The sequence below is a fragment of the Microtus ochrogaster genome, unplaced genomic scaffold, assembly GCF_000317375.1.
Source record: "Microtus ochrogaster isolate Prairie Vole_2 unplaced genomic scaffold, MicOch1.0 UNK70, whole genome shotgun sequence".
NCBI lineage: Eukaryota > Metazoa > Chordata > Mammalia > Rodentia > Cricetidae > Microtus > Microtus ochrogaster.
Window position 1 is genome coordinate 1,782,155 of NW_004949168.1, and position 15,494 is coordinate 1,797,648.

The window sequence follows — 15,494 nt, forward strand, 5'->3', positions numbered from 1 at the left end:
GGTCTACAGAGCTAGTTCCAGGACAGGCTCCAAAGCCACAGAGAAACCCTGTCTCGAAAAACCAAAAAAAAAAAAAATTTTTAAAAACTAAATTCTCCTTAAACTCATAATCCTCTTCTTGAGATCTTTTAGTGTAGAATACGTGTCTCATGAGTCATTGTGCATTATTTGGCTTACCTTAGTTGCAGTAGTTATTTACATTTTTAATTTAGATATTCTCAGATGATTGATTCAGTTATATAGAGTATCACTAGACTAGGAAGAAACTGTTGTAATAGGAGCAGCGGGGCTGCGTCCCCGGCACCCCGGCTGCCTGGCTAGCTTATGCCCCGAAATAACAACACACAAATTGTATTCTTTTAAACACTGCTTGGCCCATTATATCTAGCCTCTTCTTGGCTAACTCTCGCATCTGGACTAGCCCATTTCTAATAATCTGTGTAGCCCACGAGGTGGCTTACCAGGGAGATTCTAGCCTACGTCCATCCTGGGTCGGAGCTTCATTGCGTGTGCCCGGGAGAGGGGAGCATGGCATCTGCCCCAGAGAGCAGAGCTGTTGAGTCTGCCCCAGAGAGAGGAGCATAGCGTCTCTGAGCTCACTTCCTCTTCCTCCCAGCATTCTGTTCTGTTTACTCCTCCCACCTATGTTTTAAACTATCAGGGCCAAGCAGTTTCTTTATTGCTTAACTAATGAAATCAACAGATTGATATATGACACTCCCACATCAAGAAACCACTGTACTTCCAATAGAATCGGTGTTTAAAATTGTCAACAATATGTTCTACACAATGCAAGAAGGTTGGAGAGATGGCTACGCAGTCCAGAGGACCTACCCGGGTTTGATTCCCAGCATCTACAAAGTGGTTAGCAACCATTTGTAATTCCAGTTCTAGTGCCCTGTTCCAGCCTCCGTGGGCATTCCATACACATTCTTCATAGACATACATGTGAACAGAATACCAATACCATAAAAAAAAATCTCAATTTTTTTTAATGGCAAAAAAGGCTCTGTCAAAAAAAAGACTCTGTCATAGGAAGTGGTTTTCTTACATCACATGTATTTTCTTTGTGTTGATTTGAATATATTGCACCCCAAACCTATTAATATTTTGAGTTCTATGTGAATGCAAAGATTTCTATGTGAATGATTTTGATACCCTGGCACCTATAAATTATATTAATGAAGTTATTTATTTTAAAGGATTGAGGTAATGTCATTTGTTCAAAAAGACAATGGTTTCTAAAATAAAAAAATAGCTAATAAACAATTAGAATTGTATTCAACATATTCTGCCAAGTGTCAGGTTTCCTAGTGTAGAAATGATCTTATTTTGAATGAAAAGTTTGTAGATGACTTTGTATAGAAATCAACTATTAGTAAATGTTATTTCAGCAGGTCTTGTAATCTGGAATTTTGAATGATAAGGTGATCTTCCTCCTCCTCCTCCTCCTCCTCCTTCTGTGTGCGTGTTTAGATATGCTGTGTGTGTCAGTTTGTCATACCTGGGAAGAGGGAATCTCAGATGAGGAATTGTCTTAGTCAGACTGGCCTGTGGGTATCCCTAGATGGCTATCCCCATTTTCTAAATTGCTAATTGATGTAGGCTTTTTGTGGGCCTGGACTGTAGAAGAAAGGTAGCCGAGCAAGCCAGGGCAGCAAGCCAATGTGCAGCTTTCTGCTATGGTTCTTGCCTTTGCTCCTGCTTGAGTTCCTGCCCTGATTTCCCTCAGTGATAGACTGTGATTGGGAGGATAAGCCAAGTTAAACCTTCTTTTCTCAAGTTGCTTTTGGTGTTGTCATAGCAACAGAACTGGAACATATGCTGTCTTTATAGCATTCTTTTTTTGTTTGCTATAAATTCTTGACTATTAAAAAGGAAGCTTCTTATAGATTCAGAAAGTGATAATTTGGTCTATATTGCTACATTATTTCATGTAGCCCATAATTCAAGCTAAGAGTTTTTTAAATGTTTATTTTTATTTATAACAGTACTAATTTTGATAAATTCCTGTTATTTAGGGAATTATGCAGGTCGAGGAACTACTGGAATGGTTGCTCGCTTTATCCCTTCTCATCTTAGTAATAAATCCTGCAGAGTAACATCTCTGTGTTACAGCGAAGATGGCCAGGAGATTCTTGTCAGCTATTCTTCAGATTACATCTATCTTTTTGATCCCAAAGACGATACAGCACGAGAACTTAAAACTCCTGCAGAGGAGAGGCGAGAAGAGGTAAGTTTACTCAAAAACTGGACTCTTTCTTCATGGTGAGATGCCTGTAATTCCCAGGAGAAGGTAGGATAGATGATCAATTTAAGGTCATCCTTGACTAAGTAAGTTTTGAGGTTAGCCTGGGCTATATATGATGCTGACTCAGAGAAGAAATAGAAAAGTGTTCAAGTAAAGAAGTAAATGCATTGATTTTTTGAAGGCTTTATGATTTAGGGAACATATGAAAGAATAGGCTAATAAATAGAGCTCTAGAAAAAATGAGCTATTTTTAAAAAGAAAATATGTAATATAAAACATTTAACCTTGTATATGCATAACAGCAGTATAAAATATCAACAGCTCTGCACCTGGAGGCAAGCCAATTAAGACAGTAGACAATATGATGATAAACATCTAAGAGACTCTGTTCATGCATCAGGTGCAACCCCTTACCATTTACTATTCACATTAGGCAACAGTTTCATCCTTTTCCACATGAGAAAGTAGGAAAACTTGAAGAGGGCATTTATATGAAAAGTGAATGAACTGAATTACTGTTACCAAAATATAAAAGTAGAAATCTAGAAGTAGATTTTTGACAATATATAGCCATGGGAACATATTTGGTTTAGTTTGTTAGGCTTTTCCTAACATGCATGCCATGTTGATCTTCAAAAATATTTTATTAAAGATTTACTTTTAATATTTTATTATTTTGGATGTATAGTAGTTTTGCTTATATGTGTGTCTACACATTATGTACATGCTTATTGCATGTCAAAAGCCAGAAAGGGCATGTCTTATCTCCTGGAATTGGAATTACAGAAGACTGTGAGCTGGAGTTGGAGTTATGGAAGATTGTGCACTACCATGTGGGTACAGGGAACCAATCTTGTGTTCTATGGAAGAGCAGCAAGTGCTCTTAACCACTGAGTCATCTCTGTAGTCTTAACTTTGACCTTTACTTGTTCTATACTTTGGCTTATTAGATTAATTAGATTGTTGTTACTTAAATTAATTAATTTTTAATTAATAGTGATTTAGTATTATCTAGGTGTCAATGAGCTTATGTTATTTGATTTGTGAAAATTGAGATTGAACTCAGGGCCTCACATTGAGCAATATTCAAGAGAATATAGCAAGCACTGAGCTATAGTCTCAACATTTACACATTTAAAGGAAGAACAGTAGCAAATGTGTAATTACTATGAGGCGAAAAACAAAATACAGTTGTGAATACCGATGATATGACCGCTCCAAGGTATTGTTGAAGGGAAGGGAGGGTTTTTATTGTAGATATGAGGAAGAGAATGGCCAGAGGCATCTGGAAGAGTACAGGGCAGAGACAAAGTAGTTGAGTAAATGTGACCAGCATCTGCATCTGGCCTTGAATGGAGAGAAAACACTGGGAGAACCAGAGGTGGAGACTAAGAGAGAAAGACAAAAGAAAGGGAGCATAGCCAAAACAGCAGGGTTATGAGGAGAAATGAAGCTAGGGTAGGGAGAGATAGAAGCCCATGAGCTGAGGCAGTTTGGGGTAAGGGGTGGGGTGAGAAGAGCCAGGATGCCAGCACGAACAGTTACTGTGACACAGAGAGGTGCTTTGGTATGCTAATTGATATCACAGATAGCCATTTGTACTTTCTCCCATGATAAGGGAATGGCTCTTTTGATAGAACCGAACAGGCTTCACAAATGCTGAGGAATGCTGCTTTTATCTAACTGCCAGAACTTGGGCCTGACAAGTTATTATAAAATTAGAAAAAAATATGATTATTTTATAGATGAATTTTAAGATGTTCAAAGTGGCAGTATATTTATGTAAATTAGAAAAATTATAAGCTGTTTATGACTTTATTGAACTGGTTAAAAACAGATTCTGCCATGTCATTTTGTTGCTGCTTTGTAATTTCCTCTTGAGACTTGTGAGTAAGTATAGTTGCAGTCAAACTCTGTGACTGAGAGATAATGAAGAACCTGGAAGTGTACACATGTTTTTAAGTGGGCCAGCCAACTTTGCTATCATAGACTCCTTATCATCAGGACTAATGCTGAATCATTTTATGGAGATGTTTTTCTTAGTATGCTTTGTTGAATCAACCAAGTTAAAAACAATAATTCTAAAATCTGAATTATAAAAATAAATCATACTGGCCGGGCAGTGGTGGCGCACGCTTTTAATCCCAGCACTCGGGAGGCAGAGGCAGGCGGATCTCTGTGAGTTCGAGACCAGCCTGGTCTACAGCGCTAGTTCTAGGACAGGCTCCAAAGCCACAGAGAAACCCTGTCTCGAAAAATCCAAAATAAATAAATAAATAAATAAATGAATCAAACTTATTATATTTAGCCAAACAAGAGTTGTGTATATGTATGAAATTAATGAGCTATCCTCTTTTTAATTTCCATAGTTTTTCATTTGGTACTTTATGTTAAAACTTTGACAATATTATTTAGATCAGCTATTCTTAATCCAACAATTATTTACTAGGTACTTCTGTACACTTAATTTTATATTAAACTTACGAAAATGATTACATGAGCTGGGCAGGGGTGTTGCATACCTTTAATCTCAGCACTCGGGAAGAAGAAGCAGGGTGGATCTCTGAGTTTGAGGCCAACCTGGTCTACAGAATGAGTTGGAAGACAGCCAGGGCTACACAGAAAATCCTGTCTCTAAAAAACAAAAAGGAAGAAAGGAAGAAAGAAAAGAGAAGAAAGGAAGAAAAGAAAGTGACTACAAAAAGACAAGATCTTTTCACTTAAGACAGCAACCTACCAGAGTATCTCTGACTCCCCTACCTCTAGTGCTCGGGTTATGGGGGTATACTTGTCCACACTCACTTTTTACATGGATTCTAAAAATTTGAACTCAGGTCCTCATACTTATGCAGCAAACACTCTTAGCACTGAGCCGTCTCCCTGGTCATAATCAACTTGTAAAAGTATATAATTAAGTATTACATATTCACAAACTAATACAACTAATATCATTGTGGTACTCTATCATATTAACCAAACAAGAAACCATGCTAAGTGATAGATACAAAAGGGTACATATTCCACTGATATGCAATAATATCCAGAATACTCACATCTTTTTAAAGATTTATTTATTTTATTTGTATATGAGTGCACTATTGAATTTTTTCATGAAGAGGGTATCATATTCCTCTATAGATGGTTGTGAGCCTGCCATGTGGTTGCTGAGAATTGAACCCAGGTCCTCTGGAAGAACAGTCAGTGCTCTTAACCACTGAGCATCTCTCCATCCCTGAATACACACATCTTTAGAGGGAGAAAGTAGATTATTGGTTTTTCTGGACCTTTGAAAAGGGACAGGAGAAGAATGGCTGTTGATGGAAGTGGGATTTCTTTTGGGGAAGATTAAAATGTTCTAGAATCAGATAGTGATAACAGTTGATACTAATCCCTGAAAGTACTCTTTGACTTGGAAATTAATTGAGCTTAGTATTAACTCCCTCCCTTTGTGCCTCCCTCCCTCCCTTCCTCCCTCCCTCTATCTATCTCTGTTTCTGTTTACATGCCATGGCACACATGTGGAGATAAGTATAACTTTTTTTAAAAAAACTTTTTTTGTTGTTTGTTTTTTCTGTTTTTTTCAAGACAGAGTTTCTTTGTGTGGCCCTGACTACCTGGAACTTGCTCTGTAGACTAGGCTGGCATTGAATTCAAAGAGATCTGCCTGTCTCTGCCTGCCTTTGTCTCCCTGAGTGTTGGAACCACTGACTAGCTTAGAGAACTTTTTTTTCTTTTTTTTTAATTTATTTATTTATTAAAGATTTCTGCTTCCTCCCTGCCACCGCCTCCCATTTCCCTCCCCCTCCCCTGACCAAGTCCCCCTCCCTCATCAGCCCAAAGAACAATCAGGGTTCCCTGACTTGTGGGAAGTCCAAGGACCACCCACCTCCATCCAGGTCTAGTAAGCTGAGCATCCAAACTGCCCATGCCCCCCCAAAGCCAGTACGTGCCGTAGGATCAAAAACCCATTGCCATTGTTCTTGAGTTCTCAGTAGTCCTCATTGTCCACTATGTTCAGCAAGTCCGGTTTTATCCCATGCTTTTTCAGACCCCGGCCAGCTGGCCTTGGTGAGTTCCCGATAGAACATCCCCATTGTCTCAGTGTGTGGGTACACCCTTTGCGGTCCTGAGTTCCTTGCTCGTGCTCTCTCTCCTTCTGCTCCTGATTTGGACCTTGAGATTTCAGTCCAGTGCTCCAATGTGGGTCACTGTCTCTGTCTCCTTTCATCGCCTGATGAAGGTTAATATTCAGGAGGATGCCTATATGTTTTAAAAGTTGATTCTTTCTTTCTTCCATATTGGTTCCTAGAATCGAACTTATGTAATTAGATTGGACAGCATTAATATTTAGCCACAGCATTTGCTCACTGGCCTCCACTAGTGACTGTTCCTATGATTACTCATTGGTGTGCAAGTTAGTTTTTTATCAACTTGGCACAGACCTAGACATATCTAGGAAAAGTGTCTCGAGTAATGAATTGCCTCCATTAATTTGTCCTGTGGGCATGTCTATGGGGGCATTTGCTTAATTAATGATTTATGTGTGAAGGTCCAACCCACTGTGGGTGCTGCCACTCTTGGGTGGGTGGTTCTGGGTTCTATAAGAAAGCAAGCTGAGCCATGGAGAGCAAAGCAGAGATCACCTTCCTCCATGAGCTCTGTTGGAGTTCTTACCTTAGTTCTTGTTCTGGCTTCCTATCATGATAGACTATAAGCTGTAAGGTGAAATAAACTCTTTCCTCTCCAAGTTGTTTTGGCCATGTTGTTATTTTATCAATGGAAAGTAAACTGGAATGTTTGGTGACCTTGACAAGGATGGTATCAATGGAAAGACCTAAAAAAAAAAAAAAAACCAACAACAATGGAAACATTGACTAGACTGGATTGAGAAAGGAATGGTCGGGTAAATGCAGGCATTCCTCATGCTTTCGAGTAAAGTGAAAGGAAAACTATAGCTGGAAAGAAATATATACACTCTTATGCAACTGTGATTTTCTTTGCATCAATAACAGAACTTTCAGCATATTGTGAGAGAGAACCAGATAAGAAGACATGAATATTAAAAGAATAGAGTGATTATTGAGGCAAGGAGTTAGAGGATTGAAGGAAGGCAATAAAAAAAGCAGTAGGTGGAACACCTGGGATTAAAGAGAATGAATGATGCATTCTTTGAGAATGATTAGGTTAGAAAGTTTCAAGTAGAAATAAATTTGTAGAATTCTGATGAGAAAATTGATGTCATTTCTACAAGGCTTTATTTTTAAAATAAATAAAGCCATATTTTGTGTATTATAGGACAAAAATTTGGGGTAAAGTCACCCTTTCAAGTAGGTCAGTGAAACAAATGTATTGGTGACTAGTCATGTCTAATTGTTACTGCATTAATGGTCAATGGGATAAAAAAGAACCTCTGTTTTCACAATCACTGCCAAATAAATGACACATGTTGTGTTATTTGGGGAATGTAAAAATGGTTCTTGCTTCTTCAGAATACAGAAAGTTGAATTCATGCTACTACAAAAACTAGAAAACAATTAGGTTCATATTTTTTTTACTTTATTCATACATCCTTTTGCTTATACTCTGTCCTTCATCACCCAATATAATCCTTTCTTGGTTCACTTTCTAAATTTTTGGACTTTACCCATATTTCCACATATGTATGTATGTATGTATGTGTGTACATGTGTATACAAATATACACATACATACACAGACACTGATTTACATCATAGACTAGGTCCCCATATGAAGCAGAACACAGGTTTTTATGAGTTTGTGTCCCCTGCTTGATCTTATACTTTCCATGTACATCTTTTTCCCTCAGATGCCATGATTTCATTTCTCTTTACAAATGAGCTGTATTCCATTGTGTCTGTATACTACACATTTATTATCTGTTCATTTGGATAGAGGGGCATAATATGGATGTCCACATCATTTCTGTGGAAGGCTATGAAGATGTTTGTATGCTTAGGAGTTGCATAGCTGGGTCATATGGTAGTTCTGTTTTTTTTTTAAGTGGGAGAAAAAATTATTAGCTAAGAATGATGTCAGAAATGGAGAAAGTTTGACACAAGTGATGAAGGGGTAAAGTTGATACTGGGAAGAGCCAGAGAAGTAAGTGGTCCAGTAAAGATTAAAAACAAAACATTGTGTCATTGTTAGGTGAGTAGGTAAGGTACTTAGACTATGTTACCGTCGCAGCATGGTAGCTTAGGCTGATTGACTTTCCTGCTGTCAGCTGGACAGTGATTAGAGCTCACTGTACATAGTTCATTTCTTTTTCCTTCTCACTTTCTCCCTCTGTCCACCCTCCCCCATCTTATTGGAGATTAAACTCAAGTAAGTACCCTACCACAGAACTGTATCTCCTCTAGACAACAGAATATAGCAGTGTTTTATGTATTGACCTAGCATTTCATTTCTATACTTAAAGATAGTAGGGAGTTGGAAAAGCTCCATTAAATTACGCTGTAAGAATTGTGGACTGGGGATTAATTCAGTGGTATAGTACTTAGCTCATCTGCATAAGGTCCTGGATTCAATCGCTATCACTAGAATAAAAGTTGAAAGCAATCTGTTCTTTAGACTCACGTAGAATCAATCTACTTGTGTTATTACCTTCTAGTTACGACAGCCTCCAGTTAAGCGCTTGAGACTTCGTGGTGATTGGTCAGATACTGGTCCCAGAGCAAGGCCAGAAAGTGAACGAGAACGAGATGGTAAATACATTATGGCAATTTTTTTTGTGATATATGGTATTAAAGTTTTATTTACCCTATCTGTGTGAGTGTTTTGCCTGCATGTGTACTGTGCCTTGTGCTGGTGGAGATCAGAAGAAGACATAACATACCCTGACACTGGGGTTACAGATGGTTGCGAACCACCTTGTCGATGCTGGGAACTACCTGGGTCCTTTTCAAGAGCCTCAGTACTTTTAACATCTGAGTCATCTCTCAGGCTTCTCCTCATTTCCATTGTTTTCTATTGTAAATGATGCTGCAATGAAAAAAAATTTTTGAGACAGGGTTTTTCTGTGTAGTACTGGCTGTCCTGGAACTCACTCTGTAGACCAGGCTGGCCTTGAACTCAAAGAGATCTGTCTGCTTCTGCCCCCAGAGTACATGTGCACACTACTGCCCAGCTACAATGAAATCTTAATAAGTATATTTTCGTGAATTGCCCAAATAAATTCCTAAGAGTGCAATGGCTGAGACACTAAATAAGTATGTTTTATTTTTATATACACACACATGCAAACACACATATATGTATAGATACATATAAAAACAATTTATCTGAATATATCTTATCTAATGAATTTATAGCCAAAATCTTATTCTATTATTAAACCTTTTATAATCAAAGAGTATTCCTAAGTGTAGTATTCTTGACTCTATTTTATAATAGTCTTAAATATAAAGTTACAGTGTGTAAAGGTGGCTTACATATCTGTAATTCCAGAACTTGGAAGGCTATGACAGAAGGATTATCATAAGTTCAAGCCAGGGCTACATAGTAAATTCCAGACCAGGCTGGACTACAGAGTGTAGAGACCCTGTCTTCAAAAAATAAACCGTATCAAAGAATTATGTGATTGGATAATTATTACATTTTTTTATGTGACCTCATACTCTTTGTCTGTTTTGACTTTTGAGCCTGGGCCTTACTGTGTAGCCCTGACTGCCCTCATTACTGTGACAGCCTGACTATGTATTCCAGGCTGGACTCCAAGTCACAATAGTCTTCCTGCTTCAGCCTCCTGAGTGTTGGGCTTTCATACTTCCATTTCAAGATGCCCTTCAAATCCACATCACTGTAAGAACATAAGATATTCTTAATATCTCCCATGGTGTAATAAAATAAAATGTCCTTAGTGGAGAAAAGCAAACAAATGTTTATTTGAACAAAGAAAAGGAGTTAAGTTGAAAAGACAAAATACATTCTCTGACAGCTAGTTGCAAATACCTGTGGCCATATAACCCCAAAAGGACCTGATCTCATTAAATACTGGGACTTACAGTAAATAATAAGAATTCTGCTTTAGAGAAATTGTGGTTAAAAACCCCAAGGTTATTTCATGTCTGTCTTTGATGATAATGTTTGTAGTGAGAAAGCTAGCCTTTCCTTCTGTTTATTCCACTTAGAATTCATGAGCCCTTTCTATTGGGTACTCTTATCACTATTAATAGACAGTGGTGGGACAGGAGTGGGAAACAGAGTTACCTAAGAACAGGCATAGATGAAGATGAGAATTCACACTCTTGGAGATGTTACTGTACACATACATGGGTAGTCACTCATATAATTATTATAAAAGGTGATGGGGACTGTAATGGCTTTTTAAACATTTATGTAAGTTACTTGGGTGATTTGATTTTTAATTTCTAGCATCTTAAAGGCTGTCAAATCTAGGTTTTTCTATCAAAGATCCTGACTTTTTGCCAAATTTACTAATAAACTTTATATTGTTATAGGAGAGCAAAGTCCCAACGTGTCACTGATGCAGAGAATGTCTGACATGTTATCAAGGTGGTTTGAAGAAGCAAGTGAAGTTGCACAAAGCAATAGAGGAAGGGGAAGACCTCGGCCCAGAGGTAATTTGCTCACTACTTAAAGTCGTTGGAAAGCTGGTAAAATCTATTTATGGAAGATAGTTTTGGTGGGTTTTTTGTTTGTTTGTTTGTTTGTTTGGTTGGTTGTTGGAGGTGATGGTTGTCTCTCTTCTTCCTTCCTTCCTTCCATCCATCCTTCCTTTCTTCTTTGTTTGGTTTTTTTAGATAGGTTCTCTGTGTGACCCCAACTTTCCTGGAACTCACTCAGTAGCCCATGCCTACTAGAAGATAGTTTTGGTTGCTATCATCTATCTAAACTGAACTGTGTTTTGTAACCAAAGTAGTCATAGGTCTCTTCTGACTCCACTAGACACAATTGTAACTTATCTCAAAACAAAGAAAACAAGACTAGGATTTCCAATTTTAAGTCCCTTTCCAATGCACTTTAAAAATGAACATCTACAAAACTCTAAAGATGAACACATGCATATAATCTTAAAATTTATTTTAAAAATGTATATTTGGTGTGTGTACATATATGTGTGAGTGTGCATATGGAGGTCAGAAAACAAGTTGGGGGAGTCAGTTTTCAAACTCAGTCAGGGTTGGCAGGAAGTATCCTTACCTGCTTAGCCATCATACTGGCCCATGATTGATTATTTTAGCAAGAATCTGTCATTGTTTCTTATCTCTGTTGATAGACTGTTTGCTCAAGTGAACCAAACCACTAGTGGCTATTACTGGTAGACTGAACGTCTTAGTTGAGGTTTCAACAAAAATCAAGTTGGAGGGGAAAGGTTTACCTGGCTTACACTTCCACATCACTCTTCATCACCAAAGAAAGTCAGCACAGGAACTCACACAGGGCAGGAACCTGGAGGCAGGGGCTGATGCAGAGACCATGGAGGAGTGCTACTTATTGACTTGCTTCCCACAGCTTGCTCAGCCTGCTTTTTTATAGAACCTGGGACCACCAGCCCAGGGATTGAACCACCCACAATAATCTGGGCCCTTCCTCATCAGCCACTAATTAAGAAAATACCTTACAGCTGGATCTTATGTAGGCATTTTTCAGTTGAAGTTGCCTTCTTTCAGGTAACTCTAGCTTGTGTTAAGTTGACATAAGACTAACCAGCACATTGAAATTTCGTGTGTGTGTGTGTGTATGTATGTATGCATGTATGTATGTATATGTATATATACATATATAATGTATTTATTTATTATACACATATATTGTGTGTGTGTTTTCAGAGCATGTTTCTGTAGAGGTTTGTTTTTGTGTTATTTTGCGTTTAAAATTTGAGTTGAAGGCTGGAGAGATGGTTCAAGAACAATTAAGAGATGGTTTAGAGGGTGCCAGATTCCCTGTGACTGGAATTAAAGATGGTTAAAGCGGATGCTTGGACTTTAAGCCATGTCCTCTGAAAGGGCAGCCAGTGCTCTTAACCACTGAGTTTAAGTCCCAGCAACCTCATGGTGACTCCCAACCATCTATAATGAGATCTGGTGAACTCTTCTGGTATGTGTATGCATAATAAATGAAGACATTTTTGAGCGGGGGAGGGGGGAGCTTAGAGCAGTTACTGCTTTTGGAGAAGACTTGAGTTCAATTCCCAGAACCTACATAACTGATCACAACTGTCAACAACTCCAGTTCTGGGAATTCAATATCCGTTTCTGGCCTCTGCAGGCACATGCATGCTTGTGACCAAAACACTCATACATGTATGTATGTAAAATAATCAGATATTTTAAAAACTTGAGTTTGCATTAACATGTGTTTCTTTTTTTTTTGAAGGTGGAACAAATCAGCCAGATGCTTCAACTCTTCCTACAGTTCCATCAAGTCCTAATTTGGAAGTGGGTGAAACTGCAATGGATGTAGATACCCCAGCTGAGCAACTTCTTCAGCCTTCTACATCCTCTACAGTGTCAGTTCAGGCTCAGGCAGCAGCATCTGCCACAGAAAGCCCTCATTCTCCTTCTCTGCTGTCTTCTCCAGACAGTGAGCAAAGGCAGCCTGTTGAAGCACCTGGACAGCACACCCATCATCAGTCTGGTGAGGATGTTATTCTTCAAGTGGGCTGTTCAAGTGCTGGTCTCTCATAATGAGCACCCACCTTTTAGTCTGTTGTGAAAGATGCTACATCACAGTAACTTCTTGCTGGAATAAATGGTCAGAATTATTTGTGGTATGTAAATAGTAACTTAAGCGCAAACTTCTTGTGTCTAATTTGCTTTAATTTTTACAAATAGTGAATCTTTAATTTATATAAGATAGTTTTTTAAGTTAACTTGATGTTATTTTAACATAGTTTAATACACTGAAAGATTATTTTATAGACCATTATTGATGAAAATAATGTTCTAGATTTATTTGGTTCTATGTCTATATTAAAATGATAGTGAAATATATCTCATTATTATTATTCCTCTTGTATTTATATTTAAAAATTTTCCTCAAATTATGAAATACTTTGACTATGTTCAGTATAGTAAGCCTGTGATTGACCCTTCTCAACAGCATAGTGTGCTTTACCTGGAGAATTATGTCATTATTATATATATGAAAAAGATTCTTTTACCAAATCTTTGCCTTTACTTGATGCTAGTAAAAAAAAATACCAGTTCCTAAATTCTCTTGCTATATTTTTCTCTCAATATAGTAACTTCTTATTTTTTCCTCCCAAATATGGAATATACTATTATTTATAGTAATTTCAATAAATATGTATATATAGACGTATATATACATCTACATAGTCTACTTGAAATTTTTACTATACTTGTCAATAGAGTAAAAACAATGTGTTTGTTTATTATTTTTAAGTTCTTTTAAGGAAACATTTTACTTGATACAGAACAAAAATGTTAGCAAGGGATATAGTTAGGAATACAGCTACCACCTAAACTAAGACTTCTGACTGTTTCTTAACAGCTTTGCCTCCAAGCTATCCTGGATGCCAGATCCAAGATAATATGTTTTAAATTAAGTTCTGTTTTATCACTGTACCTTATTTTTGGTAATTAATATTCACTTTCTATGGGAATGGAAGTCAGGGTCAGCTGCAGAACTGTTAACACTATATACAGTTTATCAAAACCTAAACTAAAGCTAAGCTAGAAAGTCAGCTCTTCCCCATTTCACAAGGCGTTTCAGCTTGAGAGAAAATAAAATATTTTGCATTGTTTGAGAAATAGGGCCAGAGGAGTGAAAAGTAGACCAAAACTTGTATAATTGGTAAAGATAATAAAAATTTTAAAAATATGTATTTTTATTTCATGTGTTTTGCCTGCACATAGGCATGCACACTATCTTTGTGCCTGAGGAGGCCAGAAGAGGAGGGCATCAGCGTCCATGGAACTGGCATTAAATTAGTTGTGACAATGTAGGTGCTGGACGCTGAATCCAGGTCCTCTGTAACAGGATAATGCTCTTGACGACTAAGCCATCTCTGTAGCCTCAAGATAAGGATTTTTAAAGAAATAGTGTGGTTGCAAATATTCTGCAAGATTTTAAGCAATTATAATAATAACTTATAATTAAAAAGCAAAAGATTCTTTAGCCCAGTTTTAAGTTCTACTGAGTCTTAAATAATCCCAATTATTTTGTAAACACATTTGTGAGTAAATATTTGGGAGCTTTAAAAAATGCTTTTCATAGCTATTTTATGTATTTTCATACCACAATGTAAACTGCTGAACCCCTTTTAGTGTTTAATATACTAAGCACTAGAGATTAGTTTTGTGATGACCAAATTATCATAACATTGCCCATAAACATTTCAAAGAAAGTAAGGAAATATTTTGAATTAGTAGATTGAGACTTTTCTTGACTTTTATAAGCTATGATTAGAGTATTTTCCTGTTTTCTAAATTGTAGCACTTCTGAGAAAAATGGTTTGGTGTGAGATGTAGATCATGCCTGTAACTGTTTCAATAGTAGCCCTTTCATTATCCTAGCGTCCAACATGTCTACAGCAAGGACTTCATGTTTTTGTTTTGTTATTTTCCTGGTCCACTTGTGCTTACCAAAGCCTATCCAAATCCAGATGGCTTCACAGACACTGGGGATTGTCCATTGTGAGACAGTAGTAGGTAGGAATGCCAATTTAGAGCTGTGATTTCTGTCAGTGCCTTGTGTATAGACTGTTTCTCTATACTCATCTTGCTGTGGATATCTTTTTATGTTAAAGTTTATGCCTTCATATCACATGTCTCTCCTGTCATCTTTAATAGTTAACTAAGGGACAGTGAGAATGAAAACTAGCCCAAGTGCTTCGAGATCCTTCTCATAATCTACATCTGAATCTCTAGTGATGACGATGAAAGTCATAGCACAAATCTAGTGAACACTTGCCAGAGCAGTCTCTTTCCACACCTTTGTTGTCCAGCTGTAAGTGTGCTTATTTTACCCTTTCCTGGCTCTTAACATTTTTATCTTTCTGGTTTACCTTCTCTACTCCATAAGCTGTGAACTTCTTCACAATGAAGAACAAGACACTCATTTTCTTGACCATTCTAGCTCTCTAACATTGTCTAGAAGAAACGTATCTTCTATTACACCTGACTGGAGCAGTTCAAACCATACCTTCCCAGATTCCCAGGGACTACACTCCTCTATACCTTCCCAGATTCCCAGGGACTACACTCCTCTATACCTTCCCAGATTCCCAGGGACT

At 37.5% G+C, this 15,494-nt stretch overlaps 1 protein-coding gene across 5 annotated transcripts in view; it reads left to right on the top strand.

The window, feature by feature from the left end:
- Dcaf6 (DDB1 and CUL4 associated factor 6) overlaps positions 1-15,494 on the top strand; it is a 118,007-nt gene that overhangs the window by 43,063 nt on the left and 59,450 nt on the right. For all 5 annotated transcript variants that reach the window (XM_013354808.2, XM_026777519.1, XM_013354809.2 and 2 more), the window contains exons 7-10: positions 2,022-2,233; positions 8,883-8,976; positions 10,732-10,851; positions 12,611-12,871. In XM_013354808.2, coding sequence (XP_013210262.1) covers positions 2,022-2,233; positions 8,883-8,976; positions 10,732-10,851; positions 12,611-12,871 — 687 coding nt within the window. The remainder of the gene's footprint in view (positions 1-2,021; positions 2,234-8,882; positions 8,977-10,731; positions 10,852-12,610; positions 12,872-15,494) is intronic.